The following is a 20552-nucleotide window of genomic DNA, read 5'->3' on the forward strand; positions in this document are numbered from 1 at the left end:
CTTATATAGCCGCGGCGGCAGCCAATCAGCGCCGCCCGCCGCGCGCCGCCGCACAGCGCCCCCCGGCGGCGCCCGCCCGCATCGCGCCCCCCGCGCTCCACCCCCCCCCCCTCCGCGCTCCCTCCCCGCCGCCTCCCGCCGCCATGGGCGTGCTGCCGGTGCCGGCCGGGGTGCGCGCCATCCTGCTGGACGTGGAGGGCACCACCACCCCCATCGCCTTCGTGCAGGTGGCGGCGGGGCGGGGGGGCCTGCTGGGGGCCGGGGGGGGCTGGGGGCTTTTGGGGGTTCGGGGCGGGGTTGGGGGTTCGGGGGGGTTTGGGGCTTTTAAGGGATTTGGGTGGGTTTTAGCGATTTGGGGGGGTTCTGGTGGTCCGGGGGGTTTTGGGGGTTTTAAGTGGTTTTGGTGGGTTTTAGCGATGTGGGTGGGTTTGAGGGTTTTTAATTGATTTTGGTGGGTTTTAGTGATTTGGGTGGTTTGGGGGGTTTGGGGGTTTTTAATTGATTTTGGTGAGTTTTAGTGGTTTGGGGGGGAGTTGGGGGGGCTTGGTGGTTTTAAGTGATTTTGGTGGGTTTTAGCAGTTTGAGGGGGTTTGGTTGATTTGGGGGGGCTTGGTGATACGGGTACTTTTTGACAATTTGGAGCGGTTTAGCGGTTGTGGGTTTCAGCAGTTTGGGTGGGTTTTGGTGAGTTGGGGGGGGGCTTAAATGATTTTGGTGGGTTTTAGCAGTTCGGGGGGATGATTTGGGGGATTTTTGGTGATGTGGGTGCTTTCTGGTAGTCTGGGGGGTTTCAGCGGTTGTGGATTTTAGCGGTTTGGGTAGATTTTGGTGCTCTGGGTGGTTTGGGGGGGTTTAAGTGATTTTGGTGGGTTTTAGTGGTTTGGATGGGTTTGGGGGGTTTTGGGGGTTTTAAGTCGTTTTGGAGGATTTTAGCAATTTGGGTGGGTTTGGGTGATTTGGGTGGTTTTTAGCGATGTGAGCGCTTTATAGTGATTTGGGGCGTTTTAGTGGTTGTGGTGGGTTTTCGCAGTTTGGAGGGGTTTGGGCGATCTGTGTGGTTTTGGAGGGTTTTAGCGATTCTGGTGCTCACTAGCGATTTGGGTGGTTGTTAGCAACGTGGGTGGGGGTTGGCGATGTGGGTGCTTTCTGGCTGTCGGGGCGTATTTTCGGAGACTTGGCTGTTCTTTGGCTCCGACCTTACCGGGTTTACCGCCCCGGTGCTGCGGGGCGGCGCCGTGCTCGGCCCTGGTCGCGGCCCCGCCGGGCGGCGGGGGGCTGAGGGCGCGGGTTGCCGTGTGCCCGCAGGAGACCTTGTTCCCCTACGTCAGAGACAACCTGAGGGACTACCTGCGCGCCCACTGGGAGGAGGAGGAGTGCCAGCGGGACGTCGGCCTCCTGAGGAAGCAGGTGGGGCCGCCGCACCGCCTCACGCCTCGCCGCGCCCTCGGCGAGGCCTCGGGTCCCCCCCAAAACAAACCCGGCCCCCCTCTTTGCCCCCGCGCAGGCCCAGGAGGACGCCGGCCTGGACGGAGCCGTGCCGATCCCCTTGGAGAGCGGAAGCGGGGACGAGGAGCTGGAGCGGGTGATCCAGGCTGTGGTGGACAACGTGCTCTGGCAGATGGCTCTGGACAGAAAGACCACGGCGCTCAAACAGCTGCAGGGACACATGTGGCGGGCAGCCTACACCACGGGGCACGTGAAAGGAGAGTGAGTAACCCCAGAGCGAAAGCTTTGCCGGCGCAGGGTGCCCCGCTCCCGGGTGCCTATGAGCAGCGTTGCTGTGCCAAGGCCCTGCTACCTGCCCCGGGTATGGACCTAAGCGGGATTAGGGCCCTGTGGCAAGTGCTTTTGCTTCCAGCTTTTTGCTTTCCAGCTTGAGCCAGGCCACCGCTGTCGTGGAACCGACTGCAGGCGTTTCATTTCCAAACCCGGTCAGGCAGTGAAACACAACCCTGTTGGGCTTAATCTGAGCCCTGAGTTGCAGTTATGTTTTGGAACAAGCCCAGAACGAGCCGGGATGGCAGGAGTAGCAACCTCGGCTGCCTGTGGGTGAGGTCCTTCCAGCTGTTTCCTTCCTGCTTTGTCTCTTACCTGGGCATTTTCTGCCTTTCCACATCTTACTGCCTTCAGGCTCTTCTTTACAGTTCAGCCACAACACAAGGGTGCAGAAGTAGGTACCACTGCATTTAAGGCCAAGCTCCTTGTTTATGCCCAGAGATGCTTGGTCAAAACTATGCATTTCAAATTCCTAAGGAAGCAAAATAAACCCTTATGTTCATGAAGCGTTTTCTCAAAGCAAGTGCGAGGAAGAATAGCTCAACCAAAAAAGTAAACATCCACCAGAGAAAGCAACACAAAACAGAAAAGCGAGTCAAGAGGGACAGCCATCCTGGGGTTTGTTTTATAAACAGGGAGAATTATCTCAAAGTGGCCCAAAATCGTTGGGTTTAGCTTTGCTGCCTGGCGGCATCCAAGGGGTGAGGTTTGCAGGTGCTGTACAGCAGCCTCAAAAGATTTTCATCTGGTACCAGACACACAATAATAAGTAACCATAAAAAAAGTGAATGAGTTGTTTTTTTTTATTTTATTTCTTTAATAGATAACACAGCAAGGCAGTGACCATATGGTTGAGAAACTGGAGAGGAAGGGGCCAGCTGGTTGCCACAAGTCTGCACAGCTCTCCGTCCCACACCCCCTTGTGCATCTGCTGGGAGTCCCAACTCCTCAGGCTTTCGGGCGCTCAGGTCTCCTTTTCAGGACAGCGCCTTTGGGCCTTGGCTCAGGAGGCCACGCAGAGCTGTGCAGTGCTGCTGTTTGGGCTTGGATTAAAGCTAGGTTCCTGGAGGATCACTCCTCCGGCATCTCTCTCCATCCGTCTGCCACATCCAACTCAGAGCCCTTTAAAACAAAGTCCCTTTGGAAACGGTGCCTGGCTCAAGGTGTGTCCCCAGGTGCCTCTGGCTTTGTCCTCACCTCCTGCCCTGTTCTGCTTCAGAGTCTTCGAGGACGTGGTGCCAGCCATCCGGAAGTGGAGGGAAGCCGGCATGAAGGTCTACATCTACTCCTCAGGCAGCGTCGAAGCCCAGAAGCTTCTGTTCGGATACTCTACAGAAGGTGATATCCTAGAGGTAGATAACCTTATCGTCTTCCCTGCAGCTTCTCCGCCTGCAGAGCAGTCCCCTCCCAGGACCGCTCTTGCTGTAACGCTTTGTCAGCCAAATTTCAGATGGAAAAAATCTGAAACCTGTGCCATACAAGTCCCCTCTGCTCTGGCCAGTCCTGCAGAAAAAAAGCAGGCTGAGCTGTGAGGCTGAACCTGCCATCACTACAGCAGGAAGGGAAGGAATCACCGCTCAGCAGCGAGGTTTAGCTCTGCTCTTCGCACAGTGTCCAGCAACTGCCTTTGTTTTCCTCTTGTCTTTCAGCTCTTCGATGGCCACTTTGATACCAAAATAGGCCCCAAGGTAGAAAGCGAGAGCTACAGGAGGATCGCCGCAAGTATAGGATGCGCCACTAACAACATCCTCTTCCTGACCGACGTCCCTCGAGGTAGGTGGCCTGCCAGCCCCTCTGGCTCTCACGGGAGGGAGGCGCTGGCTGGACACGCGCTGCCAACTTGTCACAGCACCCCAGAAACGCTGCAGACCGTCCGGCTGGCCACTGCTATGCTCCTTCCTTAAGCGTTCAGGCTCTCAAACAGCAGCAGGATAGCTGGGTGCGACACCGTGCAATGAGAGAAAATAGGTCAGGTAGAAAACCTGCCCTTGCCCCAGGAAGCAAGGAGAGCCTGTTAAAGCGGAGCATTTGCTGAAGCTGTTGGCGTGCCCCATTTACAAATGGGGTCAGTAGTTTTCTTGGCCCTGCTTGGCTTCCCCTGGGAACAGACAGCGTCTGCTCTCCTGCCACGTGGCGTGCCCAGTGCTTGGTGCTGTCTGCCACTCACGTCGCGCACAGCAGCAGGGAAATGTAGATCCTGGCTCCATCCCCTCGCGTTACGCCACAGCTGTAGTCGCCCACAGGAGGTCAGCCAGGAGCCGTTCGGTCTCCAGAGCCCTGCAGTGCCACGTGCAAACGCGGCTCTGTCAGTCTCAGCCTTCAAGAATACTTTTTTAGGGGCTCTTCGTGCCTTAAAGACCCTCATGTGGAGAAGGCACTGAGCACATCTCCACGCTCCCACTCTCTGTTTCAGAAGCGAACGCAGCCGAGGAAGCGGACACTCACGTGGCTGTGGTGATCAGACCCGGCAATGCAGGACTGACGGACGATGAGAAATCCTATTACAGCCTCATCTCATCTTTCACTGAACTTTTCCTGCCTTCCTCCACTTAGGGAAAGCAGTGCGTGCAGAAAAGGCTGTGCTCCAGCTGAATTGTCCTCGTGTAACTTTAGGTGATACTGTCCTTAATCAGAATTTACTATCAAACCCACATCATGTATTGGACCCACGACTAGTGCAGGTATGGATGGAAAGTACGGTGTGGGGTTCCTTGTGCAGGACGTTTTGGCTGCCACAGAGAAAGCCAGCCCTTGGTGCAGGCAAGCTCTTTAGACCAGGAGTGACTTGAATCTTGGCTACACCCACAGCAGGTCCTAGGTACAAAACAGCACGCCTTGTGTCTGGGTGCTGCTAAAACAGCCAGCCTAGAGACCAAAGCAGAGTGAATAGTAAAAATTACATTCCTTAAAAACTAAATTCTAGCCTCACCTCACGCTGCTGCCGGGTGGTGCTGGGCTACAGGATCCCACCAGCTGAGCCCTGACATCGGCTTGGCTGCGTTTCTGAAGCGTCTCCCTTAGTGCTAACTGGTGAGCTCCTCCTCAGTAGCGGCACCACTCTCAGCATAGCATGGGTCAGCTCTGAGCAGACCTTGGCAAACAACTGCTGTTGAGGGCCACATCCTGCTGTATTTAAAGAGAATCAAACCCTAGATCTTTTCACCCACCCTACCTAAATCGTGCCAATTTATAGCAGTGGTCATGGAGCTTTTCCTCACGTAGCCAATAAAGACACATCTTTGCTTTCATTGTGTTTACTATTCCAGTATTTAGCCTTGCTATCTATCATCAGTGAGCCCAGCACCTAAAGGCAATTGTTTGTTTTTAGTTGTGTTTTTTTTTTTAACACTGGGTTTTTTCTGCTTTCGCCGTCCCTGGTCCATTTTATGGTGGCAGACAAGCCTGTCCTGCAGAGGAAGCAGCGTTACCTCCCTGCCCAGCCCGTGATTGCTGCAGGGACTTGGCGAGAGCCACAGCGAGGTTAAACCGAGCCATGGCAGAGGCACTCTGACACCTTGCTGCTGGCACCTGGTGCACGGGCATCACTTGCTGCTTACTCGTGTCCGTGCGGCTGTGCTGGAGATTGCCCTCATGGCTCTGGCAACCAACTGGCCGGAGCAGACCAGCAACATGTGCGTGCCGCCTCCCCGAGCCCTGCTGCGCATCCACAGCTGGCCCTGCTGAGGCTGCGGCGGGGAGAATGAGCGAGAGAAAAGCATGGGGGGAGGGAACCACCTCATCCCAGCACTGCCCTTCTCAAACTCTCGGTGGCAGCTGTGAGGCATCTAGTCCGACTGCCTCTCTGGGCTGCGTGAGCTTCCTCTTAGAAAGAGCCTGCTAATTAGCACCGTTACAATCAGTGTGCCTGCATGGCTGAATAGTCCCTGGCTTTGTATAGTGTTAATTTGCATCATGACGGTGTAAACGCCTTCTGTTTTGCCTTTGCCCTCATAAAGCTATGCATGGGATAGGGGACAAAAATAAAACTCACTTTCTCCATAAAAGCACTTTATTGAGTGGTCATGTTTCAGTGTATATCGGTTGTTATTTAGTTGTACTGAAATGTGCTTTTAGAAATACTGTAAGAAATGTACAGAGTTATCACCAAAAACCTGAAGTTCAGTTTGGATTGCATATAGGAAAAGGAAAAACAAACCACAAACATCATCTCATGTTTTCTTTGTTAAAATTATTACAAAATATAAAATGATAAACTGAAAGTAGTAATTGATTTAGGAAAAAAAAACCTACAGTGGGCTATTTACAGTAAAACACACTTAAAGCACTGCTCTGTGCTCCCTCTGCATCCAGTGTGTCGGGGGACGACACGCAGCCTCAACACCTCCCTCCCTGAATGTGGCTTTTGGCCCAAGAAGGATCAAGGAGGGGGCTGGCTGAACTCTCCCTTTATGCTGGTTTAGACAGAAGTTTTTCTTGACCATTTCTCCTTGCCGGATTAGCCCCTGACCTTTGCAGAGCACTGTACACCCTCGTGCCCTTTCCGTTTCTGTCGGAAATGCCATGGTACGGTAAGAGTTCCCCTTCAAACACCTCGCCACCATTTTCATTTCTGCTGCTTTTCCTGTAGGGGCGATGAGATGCCCCGTGTCAGCTCAGACAGGAGAGCCTGAGGAAAATGGAAAATGTCTCCCATCCATCCCCTGCCTGGCCAATCCAGCAGCCTCCCCAGGCTCAGGGGTTTTCAGATACAGGCTTTGGGCTCCTGCTTTCTCTTTGCCCACAGACCATCTTGGCTGTAGGAAGTTTCTTGTTGTTATATTTCCATCAGCCTTTGAATTCAAGCTCCACCTGGAGGGTACAACAAAGCTACTCTTGCTTTTGGTGACTCAGCTCTGAGAAAAGGTCCAGTTAATTCCACGTCCCCAAGGAGGGAGAAGCTCGCGTGGTTGTGCGGGTTCCATCCAGCACCTGCCATCCCCAGGCCGAGGCCCCCAGCCTCCAGGGCAGCACTGCCCCCAAGTCCTCTCAGGAAAACTGGCCACATGGAGAGGTTTGGATCCCACGCAGGGCTGAAGTGTGTCTGAAGTTTGACTTCTAAGTGCATAAGGACCAAGAAAAAAAAAAAAACAACCAGCCACCCTCTGCCCCATAAAATCCACTTGCAATGATTCCATTTTCACTGCAGGCTTTTCCCCCCCTCTGCGAACAACCAAAAAAAAAAAAGCTTTTAAAATATTACACGATATGTAGTGGATACACTAAACACTTAAAAGAGCAGCCTCTTCCGGGTCATCTTTAGAGCACACAGCCATTCCCATCTTACTTCAGCACCTTGTTTCCGTCAGTCCCCACTGTGGTGTCCGCAACACCACACCTTGCACAGCGCTCCCGTGTGCCCCCTCCTCGGGCCTGGGCACCGCAGTCCTCCCTGCTGCCAGGCACGCCTGGTCGCAGCGTGGTGTCTCCCCAACCCTGCTGCGCCTTCTGCTGCTTTCCAGGATGGAAGAAAGGCCCCACCTGCTCGCCGTAAGTGCCGGTCCCTTTGGGTCGGATTCGCAGTCCAGAAGAAACGGCCACTGTGCTTATGCTACCAGGTTACGCCTGTCAGCTCAGCGGCCAAGAAAACAACGCAGTAAGACATGAAAGGTGCAGCCCAGTGACATCTGAGGACTCTGCGCCCAGAGAGGTTTGTTTCCTTCATCTCCTTTCCAGGAGCCGTGCCTACCTCGGAAGGGCATTGCGAGGACTGGCCGTTGAACATCTTCAGCATCAAGAGCGCGACAGAGTTGCTGACAAAGTCCCTGGTAGCACTAATCAAACACCTCGTGCTCTCTGGCACCGCGGTTCAGAAAGAACCCTCTTCCAGCAGGCAGCTGCTTTTGTGTGGCTCTTAATGAGACAGCCACTCTCAGAGCCCTTTGGCAATACGATCATGATTGCACGTGGAAAACAAACTCATCAAAACAAGTGTAAATGAGGTCATGTCGAACCATGGGACCGCGCCTGCCTCCCTCCCCCCTGCCAGAGGACAGGCTACACCTGATCTGTCTGGTACTCAGAGGCTTCCGACAGGCTTTCAGAAAAGCTCAGAAAGTTTTCCTGGTACTCAGAGCAAACGATCTCGAATCTGTAGTGCCTGAACTCCACTGCAAACGTGCCGAAGTAGCACAGGAAGCACATCACCAGGCCCCACTGGATCCTGGCAGCGTGCATGTGGATGCCCTGAGCCATCAGGATGAAATCTGGAAGAGGTAAGTCAAGGAAAACATCCTGGGAAAGCTTGTGGGAGCAGAGATATCAGCCAGGATGGGAGAAAGCCAACAGGAAGATAATAAAATGTTGACCATCAGAGCCACCAGGATGACAGTCGACCCACCCCATCAGACAAGCAGCACATCCCTGTAAAACAGAGGCAGCAAAACGAACAGATCACAGATTCATGCCTTGAAAACCATCTCAGCAGTGTTCCTAGATGCTCTGAGCTCCTAGGGTGGATGTGAGAAGAACCAGCATTCCCTGCTGCAAGGAGAGTCGGACACCACGATACCCGGCTTGCCACAGAGCAGGACCAAAGGATACAGAGCACCACGCAGAGGGTGATGCTGGCTGACAGGGCGACCCGTGGGATCCCCACTTTCCGTCCCTCGTTCTTCAGGTTGATCTTGAGGGTGAGGGCAGACTGGATCCAGCACGCCAGAGTCCCAAAGCCGAAGGTCAGCGATGTACCCACGTTGTGGATCTCCTCATCGTTTGAAAGCTAGGAGGAAACAGAACAGTGATTGCCTGGACAAAACAGGAATCATCTGCTAGTTACCTTGGGTTGCTGCCGAGGTGGGACAGAGGAGAGCGAGCACCACTGGGGTGTCAGACAGTGATGCTGTACCACTTCTGGCAGAGGTGGGTGGTGTGAGATAACCAAGATGAGTTGACAGCTGTCACAGTCGAGCAGATCTTCTGCCCAAAACCAGGCACAGTGGAAAACCCAGTCACCCGGCGACTGCCCCTGCAGCCCCCTGACAAGAGCCACCTACGCAAAGCTCAGGACCACGTACTTCCCTGACTTGACGTGATGGCCAGGGCAGGCAAGGACAACGCGCTGGGCTCTTGTTCAGCTCCCTGCAGCGGCAGGGAACTGCGGCCCCCCATGCCAGCTGCACAGGGCAGCGCTGCCTGGTGCGGGGGGCGGCCAGAGCCCTGTCACCTCTGTTGTACTCATGTTTGGGACAGTTTCTCCCACCAAAAGGCTGCCTGGGCATTCCCTCTCCCATCCACCCTCGAGCGTTAGGGCTAGAAGCAACAGGAGCCCAGCCCCTCTGGAGTGCAAGTGCTTTTCCGTCCCTCAGCTGCCATCTCTCACGGGGATTAATAACTGTGCAGTGCTGTAAGAGAAAGGGACAGCCATGCTCCATGAGCAGGTTTGCAAAGAGATCCCTCCAGGATGCAAACACATTCAGAAAGCCCACTATGGATAAGGCTTGGGCCCAACATTTTCCCTCTTCCCTCTGAGGCTCTTCCAGAAAAGAAACCATCAGCCCATAATTCCTCCCTGCAGCCTTGATTCCTATTCTCCGATTTAACCAATTCCCATCAAACAATCCCCAATCTACAAAATAACTAACCAGTCACCCTGCCTCCACTGATTCGTCCCCTCTCCTCCCTACCCTGTTTTTTTTTTTCCCCCCTCCAGAAAGGGCAGGTTCAAATGATGGTAGATGCAAAAATAGGATAGAGCTGTTTTTCCCAAGGCAGCCTGCACTGCATGGGACTTGTAGCCTTCATGTCCCTCTAAAACATCCCATCTGTAATTTTCTAGCAATGTGATTTAACGCCACATTCAGCTCTGCAGTCAGGCAGGGAAAAACACAGACTAAAGTCTCATTACCATATGCTTTCATGGTTTGGCACAAGATCTAAGAAAGAATACAGCTAACAAGAAGTGGATTATCAGTCCAAAAATTTATAATCATGACTGACTCAAAATACCCACTTTTCAAGAATGAGCATTTGCTCTGAGGGGGAGAAAAAAGGAACAAGATGTTGAAACTGCTTCCTTGTGCCTAGTTCCCATAACAAAGACATCCTTCTCACACCTAGATGTGGTTCTTACAAAGGCCTCGCAGTTCCTGTCTGGGAATCTCTCATGAAAAAGCAAACCTACAAGTTTTTGGCTTGGGATGTGGAGTTAGCAAGAGGTCCAGAATAACCAAGTGAGCTCACGCCTCATTCAAAAACAAACAAACAAAGACAAAAAAGAGAAAACTGTGGATGACACAACGTTCCAGCAATCGCTCCACAACCCAAACAGCTGCTCACCCCCCACAGAACAAGCATTTTTTCCTGTATTAGCAGGAATGCCATCTCCCTTCCTGCAAAGTCAGTTGAGATTCTCTGCAACCCTGACCATTCCCAGTTCCCGGCAGCTGGGGCCCTGCACTTCCATCCCGGTAAGAGGCAGGGTATCAGGACAGCAGCAGGACAGGGACACCCACGCGACCCACTGGCTCTACCGCCTTGATTTTCGCTGCAGCCCTGACAGACACAGCCTGGTGGTGACGGTGGATGCGCAACCCCACCGAGCAGGCCGTGGAGCTGACAGCTTGATTGTTTGCAACGATTGTGTTGCAGAATGGGTGGAGAATTACAGGGACCTCAGCCAGGCCCCCGTCACACCAGGGAGAGAGGCAGTGTTTCTCTGCCGCATCTCTCTCGCGGCCAGTCTGAGGACAAGCAGGAGATGGATTTAACCAACACAGTTTTGGGTGAAGGACGTTAAGCTGCCTGCTAGCTCTGTACAGGCAGCTGTGCATCTGCTAGCACAGATGCAGCTGCAAACTTCCAGCTCCGTCCGATTACCCACGACCATCTGCACCAAACCCCAGGGCTCAGGAGATTCAGGAGGCTCCCTGCACTGGCTCTCAGCAGGTCAAGCATGCGTGAAATACATGAAAAATCACGTCCCTTCATCTCCACACATCGCTGGAGCCCCTGTAGGGGCAGGCAGAGGTGGCAGAGCGGGTACAAGGAGCGTTGGGGTGCAGCCAGGCATGTGTAACTCAAGGACCCGGGCAAATCCTCTCAGCCTGCAGGAGCTCATGACACAGACCCATACCTGAAAGTTGCCGAGTAAGGTCATCCCAAATGAGGCCAAGCACAACGCCACCAGGCCGCTGACGTTCAGCCACGGGTTCAGCACCTTCGGCTTCAGCTGAATGAAGCGCAGGACAGCGACGACAAGCGCTGAGAAAGAAAGAGAGAAGGCAAGGTGGGTCATTCGTGGTGGTTGTAACGTGCTGCAGCAGCTACCTCGCCGGGGCTCACAGAGCCTTCAGCCTCCTCGCACCCAGAGGCAGGGCTCACTGAGCTCTCCTGGAGGAGCAACACCAAACCCCGGCCCTGCGAGAGAACCCACCAGCACCACACTGGTATTTCTGCGGGTTTCAGTATCTCTCGTCCTCCCCTGCAATGAGCAGTAGGCGCCACGAACATCACGAAATCTTTCAAGCGTTACCCAAGCTGACCAAAGCAAGTGGCCCAGAATATTGCACGAATTCTCTGCGAAGATGGGAAGAGCAGCCCACTCCAACTCCCAATTCACCAAAGCGCTGTGATATCTCAGGACACATGATATACAGGATACATGATATATCAGGGGATATGATATAACCCCAGGAGATATTCACATTGTGTATTCCTGCCCTCCCCAGGGAACACTGCATGGAACAACACGGAAAGCCAGGCAATCTGCCTTCATCCGGGATTCAAAGTAGACCACTGCAAAGCAAGGTAGTTGAGAAGGGAAATTTGCCGGTTGCTGCCAAACACCTAACTGCTACGATCAAACAGACGGTATGCAGGTCATGTTGCTGTAAATCGTCTCTGTTTGCAAGTTACACCTACACTATCCACAAAAATACAGTATAAACCAAAACCATGGTTTAGGAAAATAAGCACACTGTAAGTGAAAAATACCCAGCTTTATCCCAACTGCACAAGATGTTGGAATTTAGTGTCTCACCATTGGCTCTGAATCCCTGAATGCAAGAGAGCTTCGCTGCCCACAGAAGTAAGTTTTCTGGCTTTCATCCTCACCTCGTTGCCTGGGACAGACACCCTCTGACTACTTGGGCTCACCTGCAGGAGCTTTTTCTGTTATATCTACAGGACAAGTTCCTTACAAAACAGGTATCACTCCCCCTGAAACTGCACGAGCTTTTCCCAAAACACTGACAGGAATAACAAAAGGGAATTAGAAAGTCACCTTCCTGTTTTACCTGCAAAACCATGTCATTCTGATGTTCCAGTAAAGCCAATGCTTCTAGCAGCAAAGGCTTGGACACAGCCCAAGCCAACAGAGGCACAAGCCAGAGGCAGCTATCAGAAGCACCCAGCGCAACAGAGGAACCCAACCTGCTGCAGCCAGCCTGGCTACGTCCAGAAAGCAGAGATGCCGTGACAACAGATTTGCAGTCTAGAAAGACCGCCTGCTTTCATTTCTTCTTGCAGCTGTGCAATGGAAGCGCACGGTACAACTGGGCTCCAAAAAGTTGTGCGTCTTCTGTTTGCCTGCCCTTCTTCACAGCACCTGCAGAAGCCCGAAGCCTGCCCTCGCGCTCAAGCGACTGCCGTCCTCACACCGACCCAGACCACAGGGATCCACAGGCAGCATCCAGCCAGGTCCTGCCCTTCCATAAAGCCCACGGACCGGTGGGACCCGGTGCAGACCCACAGGGGCTGCCTGGACAAAGCGGCCAGCAGAAACGTGCAGGCCCTTGCCTGGAGGCGGCGGAGAAGGCAGGCACCGATTCACTGGTGTCAAGCAGCCACCTCCACCTAACTGAGACCCTGGCTTGATGTGGAAAACGAGGTCTGACCTTGAAATGAAACCACGCACAGAAACAAATGGTAAGGATGCATACAGTCCTCCCTGAAGCGATATTTGAAAATAAGCCAGTTCATATCAGGGTTCACGACTGAACTCATCTCACTAGGTTTTACATGATATAAGCCTCATTTTCATTACATCAGACTGAAGTTGTTAAGGCATCTTGTACATGCACAAGACTGGATTCATCCCAAAGCTCAACTCAACCCAATTTCTCAGGTTTCCGGAAGGAAACATTATGCCTTTCACAGGAAGCAGCGGTGGAAAAAGCAAAGCTGGCAGCACCAAAAAGTGTCCCATATAGGGAAAAGGTAAATGCAAGTGCTACTAAAGAACAGCAATTCCAAGTTAAAATAATGACTTATTGGCCCATTTAAGTTTGGGATCATTTCTTCAAAATAAGTAAAAGTGTAAGTAATAAACAGTTTTAAGACCCTAATGCAGGTATCTTTTGCCAGCGTTTGTACATTTCAGGTATTCCTTCTATTCGTGATGTTTCACTCTTACATCTGCTGCTGGAAAAAGCCAGTCAACTTGGGTTGTTTCAGTAACGGAATTTGGGAAGAGGTGGGGTGGGGAGACTCCGGCCCAGGCAATATTTTGCACAGTCAGTTTCTGCACTTCCCAGTATTCCCGTGCCATTATCTCACACGTGCAGCAAATACCAGAAATCCAACACACAGTGAGAAACAGTCACAACTGATTCAAGGCTGAGATAATTAAAAATATGAGGATAAATCAGAAACCAGTAAATCTCAAATGCATCCAGCCTCATACTGTCTTTCTACAGCTGAAGACAGAACAACCCTGGCTTAATCAGTAGCAATCACAGCTTAAAGGATTTCACATCAGCCTATCCAAGAACAATACATCTCGGATACTACTTACGTTCCAATGACTTCTTACAACCAATTTTGAGAGAGAAAGAAACATTCTCCTTGTGATTCCTACCTAGAAATGCTGCCATGTTCATGACTTGGCTAAACACGCAGCTGGCAGGAGGAGCGTCACCTGCAATACTTTGAAAACACAAAGCATATTGTTGTAACTCCAGGGCGGCAAAGGCGTACAAATAACAACTGTTAATCAGAGCAGTAATTGGAAGGAAATCACGCACTCACCTTATATAAGGTGGTCTTTTGGAACCAGGCTTCCTACGAGACATAAGTGCACAGGAACCAAGATTCAAGATTTTCTTTCCCATTTAACTTTTATCGTTTAATTATCATGTAGAAACAACTAACTGAAAGTAAAACCCACAGCCACCTCTTACCTCTCTGGTACATTTAGTGCAATAATTTTGTTATCTTCCACTGCTATAAAGTACCTGTCAAAAAACAAAGAAGATGAAAACCTCATTCTGGCTTCTATTCCCAATATCACTCCAACTACCCAGTGAGTGCCTCAGAGCACACTGGCACTAGGTCAGGCAAAATCAGGAGCTGCCAGAGGCAAACCCTTCTCTCTGCTTAAGCAGGCGGTTTTGCTCTCTACTCTTTTCCCAGCCCAGCTATGTGCCCGTCTTTGTGCTACACCTGTTTTGCATGGCCAGGTAGAGAGTCAGGGTCACTGAACTGAGCTGGATTAAAGATAACCACCCAGGGAAACGTTTTCATTTTTAATCTGAAGCCTTGGATTCATCTGGTTCACTCTGCTCCCCGCACAAAAGCCATTTTACCAGCAGTAGGGGTCAGACAAGCAGCTTAAGCTGCTCCTGCTGCTGAAAAACAACATCCCCCAACGCGTGGCCGAAGCCATCACCTACGATACAGCCCCCCTCGGGCTGAGCACCACTGCTGATCACACACTGCTCTCGGATTCACGCTGCACTTGTCTGCCTGCGTGCACGGGGAGAGCCCAGCTCAGGGAAACGCACGCCTCGTGCCTTTTGTTAAGAAGGGCCGGCGAGAAAGCAAGGCGTCAGCACGAAGCTGCCGACAGGCTGTCCGTACAGGGCTGCACGCTGTGCATTTGGACTCTGCGCCCCAAAGCGGGGCCCGAACGCTCCTCCCAGAGCTCTGCTGAGTCATTTACTGAAAAGGCGAGGAAGGGGAACGTCTCCGTTTGTGCCTCTTGTTTTTCAGGCGGCTCCCAGCAGCACGTGCCAAAAGGAAGGCAGGGTCAGGAACTTGGCTCGGGGAGCCCAAAACCTCAAGGAAACACATGTGCTCCTCCACAGACTGGCCCCTGCCCCTACCACATGTCATTCCTGCCCCCCAGTAACTCGAGGACAAAGCAACCCCAAAAGACTCCCCACTGAAACGCAGCCCACGCCGCAGCAGCACTTCAGACTGCCCGGGGCTAACTTGCTATCTCAAATAACCAGCAGGAGGTAACTTACACTATCCATAATCCGGCTGACGTAAACAGGGTAAACACAAGAGGCAAAAACATCCACACGCTGCATTTCTTCCCGTCCATACCTGCTAGAAACAAAGTGCAAAGTAAAAACAAAGGAAAGAGGGCAGAGGCACCCAGCTCCCTTGCCCCCCCTCAATGTTGAAAGCAGCAAGAGCACCCAGCTGAAGGCACCACAGGTGCCGAAGCACCCTGACATCAACCTCCTCAGGTTAAGCCTGGAGCGTGGCGGGGAGACTTTCAGACACGCCTATGGAACCGGGGTGGTTTTCCAGGTGTTTTCCTTCGGCAGCTCGCACAAGGTCACTCCAGCAGACACGCAGCCCTAGCTGCCTGCTCCTTCCCGGAGGCAGACGGCAGCGCAGCCTCCTTCCCAGGGTCGTTACCCATTCCACACATGCTGTCTGGGCATGGCCTGCGGCGTGGAGGGAGACGGGTGCATGTGCTCTCTCCCCACTGCCACAAAGCACACGGCCAGCTCCCACCCTGGCCACAGCCAAAGCGTTTGGCAGCGCCAGAAGCAGAGCCAAGCCCAAGCACCGGCACCAGAGCTCTGCCAGGAGGAGGCACAAGAAACAGGACCAGGTCCTGATGTGTTGGTGCTGCGCGGGGCAGACAGATGCCATGCACACCTCCCGGGAGGAAGCACTCGTCCTGCAGGCAAGGTCCCACTGGATGAGGATCTGAGACGACAGGGCTGTGCCTGCAGCACATGCAATCCAGGAACGCCGTGGTGCTGCTGCGCTGCACATACCCGCCTCCGACGCCCAGTCCAATACCTCCTCACGCTCCGCCGTCCTCTGCCAGTGTTCCTCCAGGCACCGGCGCTGCTGAGGGACGCAAACCGAAAGTGAACGACACGAGGCTCCCTGCTCCAGCGCCTGCTTTTCTTTCCCTAGAGCGGCAGCAGCACATCGGCTGTGCCGGCTTCCCTGCACCCTGCGCGTCACCTGGTGGGGGCACAGAACTGCACCGGGGGGCTCGCTGCACCCCGAGCCTCGCACAAAACCATCAGCCTCAAGCGAGGCTAAACCACAAACCACGTAAATGACAGGCAAGCTATCGAACAAGGTTCCCCCCAGCCCGGGAGCAGGAAGAATTGCATACAGAGAGCACAAAGCCACGCAAGCATTACGTACGTCAATATAAAAGGCAGGCAGCCCCAGCGCACACAGATCCTGGTCACGGTGCAGCAGACCAGAAGGAATCGTCTGTGCGGGTGGGCTGGATTCCCCCACCCATCTCGTCTCTGCTCCTTGCCCTCCGTGAAGGACGCGCAAAGCTCTTGGCAGGGCGGTTTCCCCCCGGCCCCTGCTGCAGCAGCCGCAGCTGTTCTGCGAGCGGTGCCCTTGCCTTTTTCTCCTGCAGCCCATAAATATGCAGCGGCATCCTGAGGCAGGTGGCAGCGTCCCTGCCACAGCCTGGCAGCACTGTTCCGAACTGCTGGTGCCCCGTAGCTGCAGCTGAGCTCCTCGATCCCGTCCTGGCCACAGGGGAGCAGGCAGGCAGATGTTAGTTCCCATCACAGCCCTCATTTATTCTGTGAGGTAATTACTGCTAACACAGCTCTCCTGCTTTCTACTGCGGCGGTTGGACTACAGCAAGGTAACACAGTTCCTTCAGGTCAGAGACAGCAGGTCTTATTACTCTTCCCCCTTGGGAAGGTACAAAGGATTCACGTACGCCATAAAAGCAAACACCAGAAAGAACACTTATCTTCATTAACGGGTTACCACAGCTCCTCACGTGCCAGCATGCCTCCCTGCCACGGCATCACAGCCTTCGTGAGCTACTTCAGCATTGTCTGTTGCGGGGAGAGGGAGGTGACATAGGGCTTGTCCCTCAGGGCAGGGCAGGGAGGCAGCACGCAGAGATGGGGGCTGCACTCCATGATTGGGGAAGGACGTCGCTGCCATCCAAACCCTCCAGACAGGCTCCATGTCGAGGCATGGGCACACATACCCTCTGCTGCACCCATGCAGGGAGGACTCACAGGCAGTGGTTGGACCAGACACCTTATAACGCCCTCCATTGTCATGTCCCACGCGTGCCTGGAGAAGTTCAGCCATTCCCGCGTGCCCAGAGGACGGTTTGAACTCAGGACTCTGCACCTGGACACGGCTCATTGGCTCCCCGCTGCGTTATCCGGGTGCAGAAATAATTACACATCACCTCACCTCCTTCCGAAGGCTGGCCCGCACCAACCCCGCCTAGCTCCGTGCTGGTGGCCAACGGAGCCCATTCGCAGCCGCTGCCTTCGGGTTAACCCGCTCGTGTCTCACGTTCCTGTCTCCAGGCGCGGAGACCCCCTTGCGTGCTAAGACCAGCATCTCCACCAGCATCAGGGGTAAGAAGGAGGAATCCAGTCGACAGCCTCCCTTGCAGCTGAGCCAAAATAAAACGCCAAAAGCAGTGGGAAAATAACCCTAAATTCTCCCTGGGAAAAGCAGAAATCATTTCTTTGAAAGTTAGTTGCTCCGTGGGGATGATGCCAAGCCAACCTTCCCCTCCACAGCTCTGTTCTGCCTTGCTGCCGGCACCAGGGGTGCCAAATCTGAGCCATCAGTTCAGCCATCTCCGCAGGCCCATATTTTCCCAAATAAACACATTTGGGAGGTGTCTGGGAATTGCACACACCCATTGGCCTTCTGGTTTTTGAAGCTTGCAGAGAAGGAAAGCCTCCGGCAACCAAAAGGCCTTGTGGTGCCACAGACTCCCAGGGCTGAAACAGACGTGCTTTGGGCACCCCTCCTGACACACAGCCTCGTGCTGGCACCACAAACGTGCTTTGGGCACCCCTCCTGACACACAGCCTCACACCAGCACCACAGAAACCCCGCCAAGGCGCACTCCTGCCGCAGGACAGGGCGCGCAGCTGCAGAGGCTTTGGCACTGGCGGAGGATGTGCTGGAGATTTCTCTCAGCGTAGGCTTCCTCTCCCACCTCCACTCCCATCCTCCCGCCTCAGTGCTCAGCCCTTGGCTCTGCTTTCATTGCCGCTGCCCCACGGCACCCCCCAGCAGTTAAGCTCCCATCCCGCTAACACACTCCCGTCAGGTACAGCGGGTGGTGGCGCAGCTCGTCAGGGCTCGCCCAGGGGAGCACCCTCGTGTCACCTGCCAGGCACCGCTGGGGGCCCCTCCTCACGCTGCTTTTGCCCACAGACGTGGACGTGAGGAAGGGCAGGCACGGCCGCCTCGGCAGCGGAGCGGTACGGCTTTATGAAGTTATGAAACACACCGGTGCGTTTCGAGGGCCCGTACGCAAGCGGCACGATGATGATGATGATGATAAGCTGCAGCAGCGTGCCCGCATGCCCCGGCACCAGGCCACAGAGCATTTTGGAGAACGGCCGCGGAGCCAAAAGCAGGGGGAGGAGGCGGCGGCCGCCCGCCCGCCCCACGCGCCGAGCCAGGCGGCAGCAGCCAGCACGGCTCGCCCCGCCGCGGCTCTCTGTCGCGACACCGTCGCGATGGGAAGCAGCCCTGGCGGTTTCTCGCCCGTTTCACGAGCTGCGAACCCCATCCAGCGGGGGCCTCGGGGCCGGCCGAGCGCCGGTGCCCGTGGTGGGCGGAGGGGCAGGCACCCGGCACCCCCCGTCCCCTCAGCGCTGCCACCGGCCGCGGTTCCTACCTGAGGAGAGGGCGGCGGCGGCTCCGTTCCCGGCCGAGGCTGGGAGGGAGGCAAGGAAGGAGGCAGGGAAAGAGGTAGGGAGGGAAGGAGGGGGCCGGGCTGGTGCCGTCCCCGCCCCGGCCAGGCGGGGCCCCGCCATGAGGCGCGGCTGGGGACCCGCACCCCTCCGGCGGGCAGCCCCAGCACCCCGGGGGTGAACGCGGGGCTGAACGCACCAGCAGCGGGCCCAGCGAGGGCCCCCCTTGCGACATAAAAGTGCGCTGGGGGGGCTAACACGGGCAGGAGGAGCCTGGCCTTGCACAACCCTCAGCGTGCAGCGGCCGAGGCTGCAACTGCCCCGTGGAGCCGGCACCGAGTGGCAGCGCCCGGCCCGGCGGCTCCGCCACAAAGGGAAGCCCGGCAGCTACCAGAAACCGCCTGAGTCACTTCAGCTCCGCCGCCAGCCCAAGCTGGAAGGGAAACGAGGCGGCAGATGGGCAGTTAAAGCAGCTTCGTTTTCAGTAAACTTCGCGTTCGAGACGTTTTGTTCACAGGAGCGCTTTCTGGAGCAGATGGCGTCCCTCAGAGCGCTGGTGCCGGCAGGCTCGCTGAAGACCTTTCAGAAATTAAAATTCACGGCTTCAACGAAGCCACCAGCGCGACCGGGGCGGTGCGGCACGTGGGTGCCCTGCTGTTGAGCGGCATCCCTCGGCAGCGCAGTGCCTGTCTCCCTTGCCAAACGGTCCCGAAGCCCTCCGCGAGCTCACCTGGCCCTGCCTCCATGGCCTTCTCCTTCCCTGCCTCGATCCCCACCTCCAGACGTGGGTTGTGGAGGGGGGCAGGCAGAGGGGGACCCCCCCAAACCCCTGTGGTTGGGGTTTGGCATCCACTTGCTGCAGGACTTGTCCCACCCCAGTCCCTGCTGAGTTTTTCCTGCTGGGCGACTGGGAATGTGCCTGGCAAGTTGCCCAGCCCGGAACAGGGACCAGCTCCAACGCACACAAATGTTCAAAATTACAGCTTTGCTTTGTCATTAATTAATATTTCCTCCTCCCGATGCCTTACAGTGCATGGGCGTTCCCTATCCACAGTCAACCACATCAGTGCTCCCACTGGGGATCAAACTGCACGTCCACCTTCTTCCCACGACAGAGGGAAGATACTTTTCGTGTGAAATAGAGGACTTCACAGGGTGAATGCGTCCTGGCAGATCACCCGCAGCCCAGCAAGAAGCGAAGGGAACCCCTCTAACTGCGGTCCTCCCAGGGGCAATTCAGCCATTGCAAACTTGCTGTGGTTTTGGTGGGCTGTTTCTTCAGGGAAAAGGGGTAAACAGAGGGAAGGAAGAAAAGGGAATTGCTCTGCATTTGTTTTCATTCCTGGGAAACGCATGTGTTCTGAAAATAGATGTACCAACTGGTCGTCCTGTCCTGCTCCGTTCTGTGCCGAAGCTGGCGCGGGGCCTGGCAAGAAACGTCGCCCACTCAGCACTGGGGGTGGGAGGAAGGGGCCAGGGATCGCTCAGAGCTGCGACACGGGCTAAATACAGCGCCCGAGCAACTGTTTCTCAGTTTAAGTGATAACCCTTATTTCATTAGCCAGATCATCTCTCATCAAAGCCATCTGTTCCTTCATCCAGCTTTTAAAATATTTTGATAGACTTCATTTCTCCAAATGCCCCGCTGCTAAACATACACCGTCTGAGCATGTGCACCCTCTGCACGGTGGCAACAGGCATGCCTGAGATTTGCCAGAGGGGCCATTGCCTGCAAAATGCCCCCTCTCACGTGCAAAATATCCCCAGATCCCAGCCCTCCAAGACAAGGCACTCCCTCTTCCCAAAAGCTCTGGATACCAGCCGGCTTCAGCTCTGGGACTGGGCACTGCTGAGCCAGAGCCACGAACGGAGCTGGGGCACGTGGGTGCAAGTTAGCAAATGGCTCCTTTATCGCTGGGCTCTGCT

General features: G+C 54.6%; 2 protein-coding genes across 6 annotated transcripts; one reads left to right on the forward strand and one right to left on the reverse strand.

The window, feature by feature from the left end:
- Window positions 1-93: 93 nt before the first annotated feature.
- ENOPH1 (enolase-phosphatase 1) lies at window positions 94-6868 on the forward strand. The gene is made up of 6 exons (XM_080591667.1): window positions 94-227; window positions 1306-1407; window positions 1505-1707; window positions 2996-3128; window positions 3426-3549; window positions 4190-6868. The coding sequence occupies exons 1-6, from the start codon at window positions 144-146 to the stop codon at window positions 4327-4329; spliced, it is 786 nt and encodes a 261-aa protein (XP_080447793.1). The 5' UTR covers window positions 94-143; the 3' UTR covers window positions 4330-6868.
- On the reverse strand, window positions 5768-20003 carry TMEM150C (transmembrane protein 150C). Of its 5 annotated transcripts, XM_080591655.1 has the most exons (9): window positions 18611-18672; window positions 17155-17362; window positions 14961-15042; window positions 13893-13946; window positions 13741-13773; window positions 13571-13638; window positions 10847-10974; window positions 8317-8494; window positions 5768-7979 (listed from the first exon to the last, which is right to left on the reverse strand). In XM_080591655.1, exons 3-9 carry the CDS (start codon window positions 15038-15040, stop codon window positions 7771-7773), a joined length of 750 nt encoding a protein of 249 aa, XP_080447781.1. In that variant the 5' UTR covers window positions 15041-15042; window positions 17155-17362; window positions 18611-18672; the 3' UTR covers window positions 5768-7770. The 5 variants fall into 5 exon arrangements, with proteins under 5 accessions (XP_080447781.1, XP_080447780.1, XP_080447778.1 ...); XM_080591654.1 differs by lacking the exons at window positions 17155-17362; window positions 18611-18672 and adding an exon at window positions 19357-20003; XM_080591652.1 differs by lacking the exon at window positions 17155-17362 and having other exon boundaries at window positions 14961-15045; window positions 18611-19330.
- Window positions 20004-20552: the final 549 nt, after the last annotated feature.

The sequence above is a fragment of the Anser brachyrhynchus genome (genome assembly GCF_964034855.1).
Source record: "Anser brachyrhynchus genome assembly, chromosome: 4".
Classification (NCBI taxonomy): Eukaryota; Metazoa; Chordata; class Aves; order Anseriformes; family Anatidae; genus Anser; species Anser brachyrhynchus.

What these genes read in the sequence shown, in the direction of transcription:
- ENOPH1 (XM_080591667.1), top strand. Translation starts at nt 144, where the DNA reads ATGGGCGTGCTGCCGGTGCCGGCCGGGGTGCGCGCCATCCTGCTGGAC. An exon ending in TCGGCCTCCTGAGGAAGCAG is followed by an intron (nt 1,408 to 1,504) that starts GTGGGGCCGCCG and finishes GCCCCCGCGCAG; the next exon opens with GCCCAGGAGGACGCCGGCCT. An exon ending in CAGAAGGTGATATCCTAGAG is followed by an intron (nt 3,129 to 3,425) that starts GTAGATAACCTT and finishes CTTGTCTTTCAG; the next exon opens with CTCTTCGATGGCCACTTTGA.
- TMEM150C (XM_080591652.1), bottom strand. Translation starts at nt 18,749, where the DNA reads ATGGCGGGGCCCCGCCTGGCCGGGGCGGGGACGGCACCAGCCCGGCCC. An exon ending in TCAGCCGGATTATGGATAGT is followed by an intron (nt 13,947 to 14,960) that starts GTAAGTTACCTC and finishes GTTTTTTGACAG; the next exon opens with GTACTTTATAGCAGTGGAAG. An exon ending in CACCCTCTGCGTGGTGCTCT is followed by an intron (nt 7,980 to 8,316) that starts GTATCCTTTGGT and finishes TACCTCTTCCAG; the next exon opens with ATTTCATCCTGATGGCTCAG.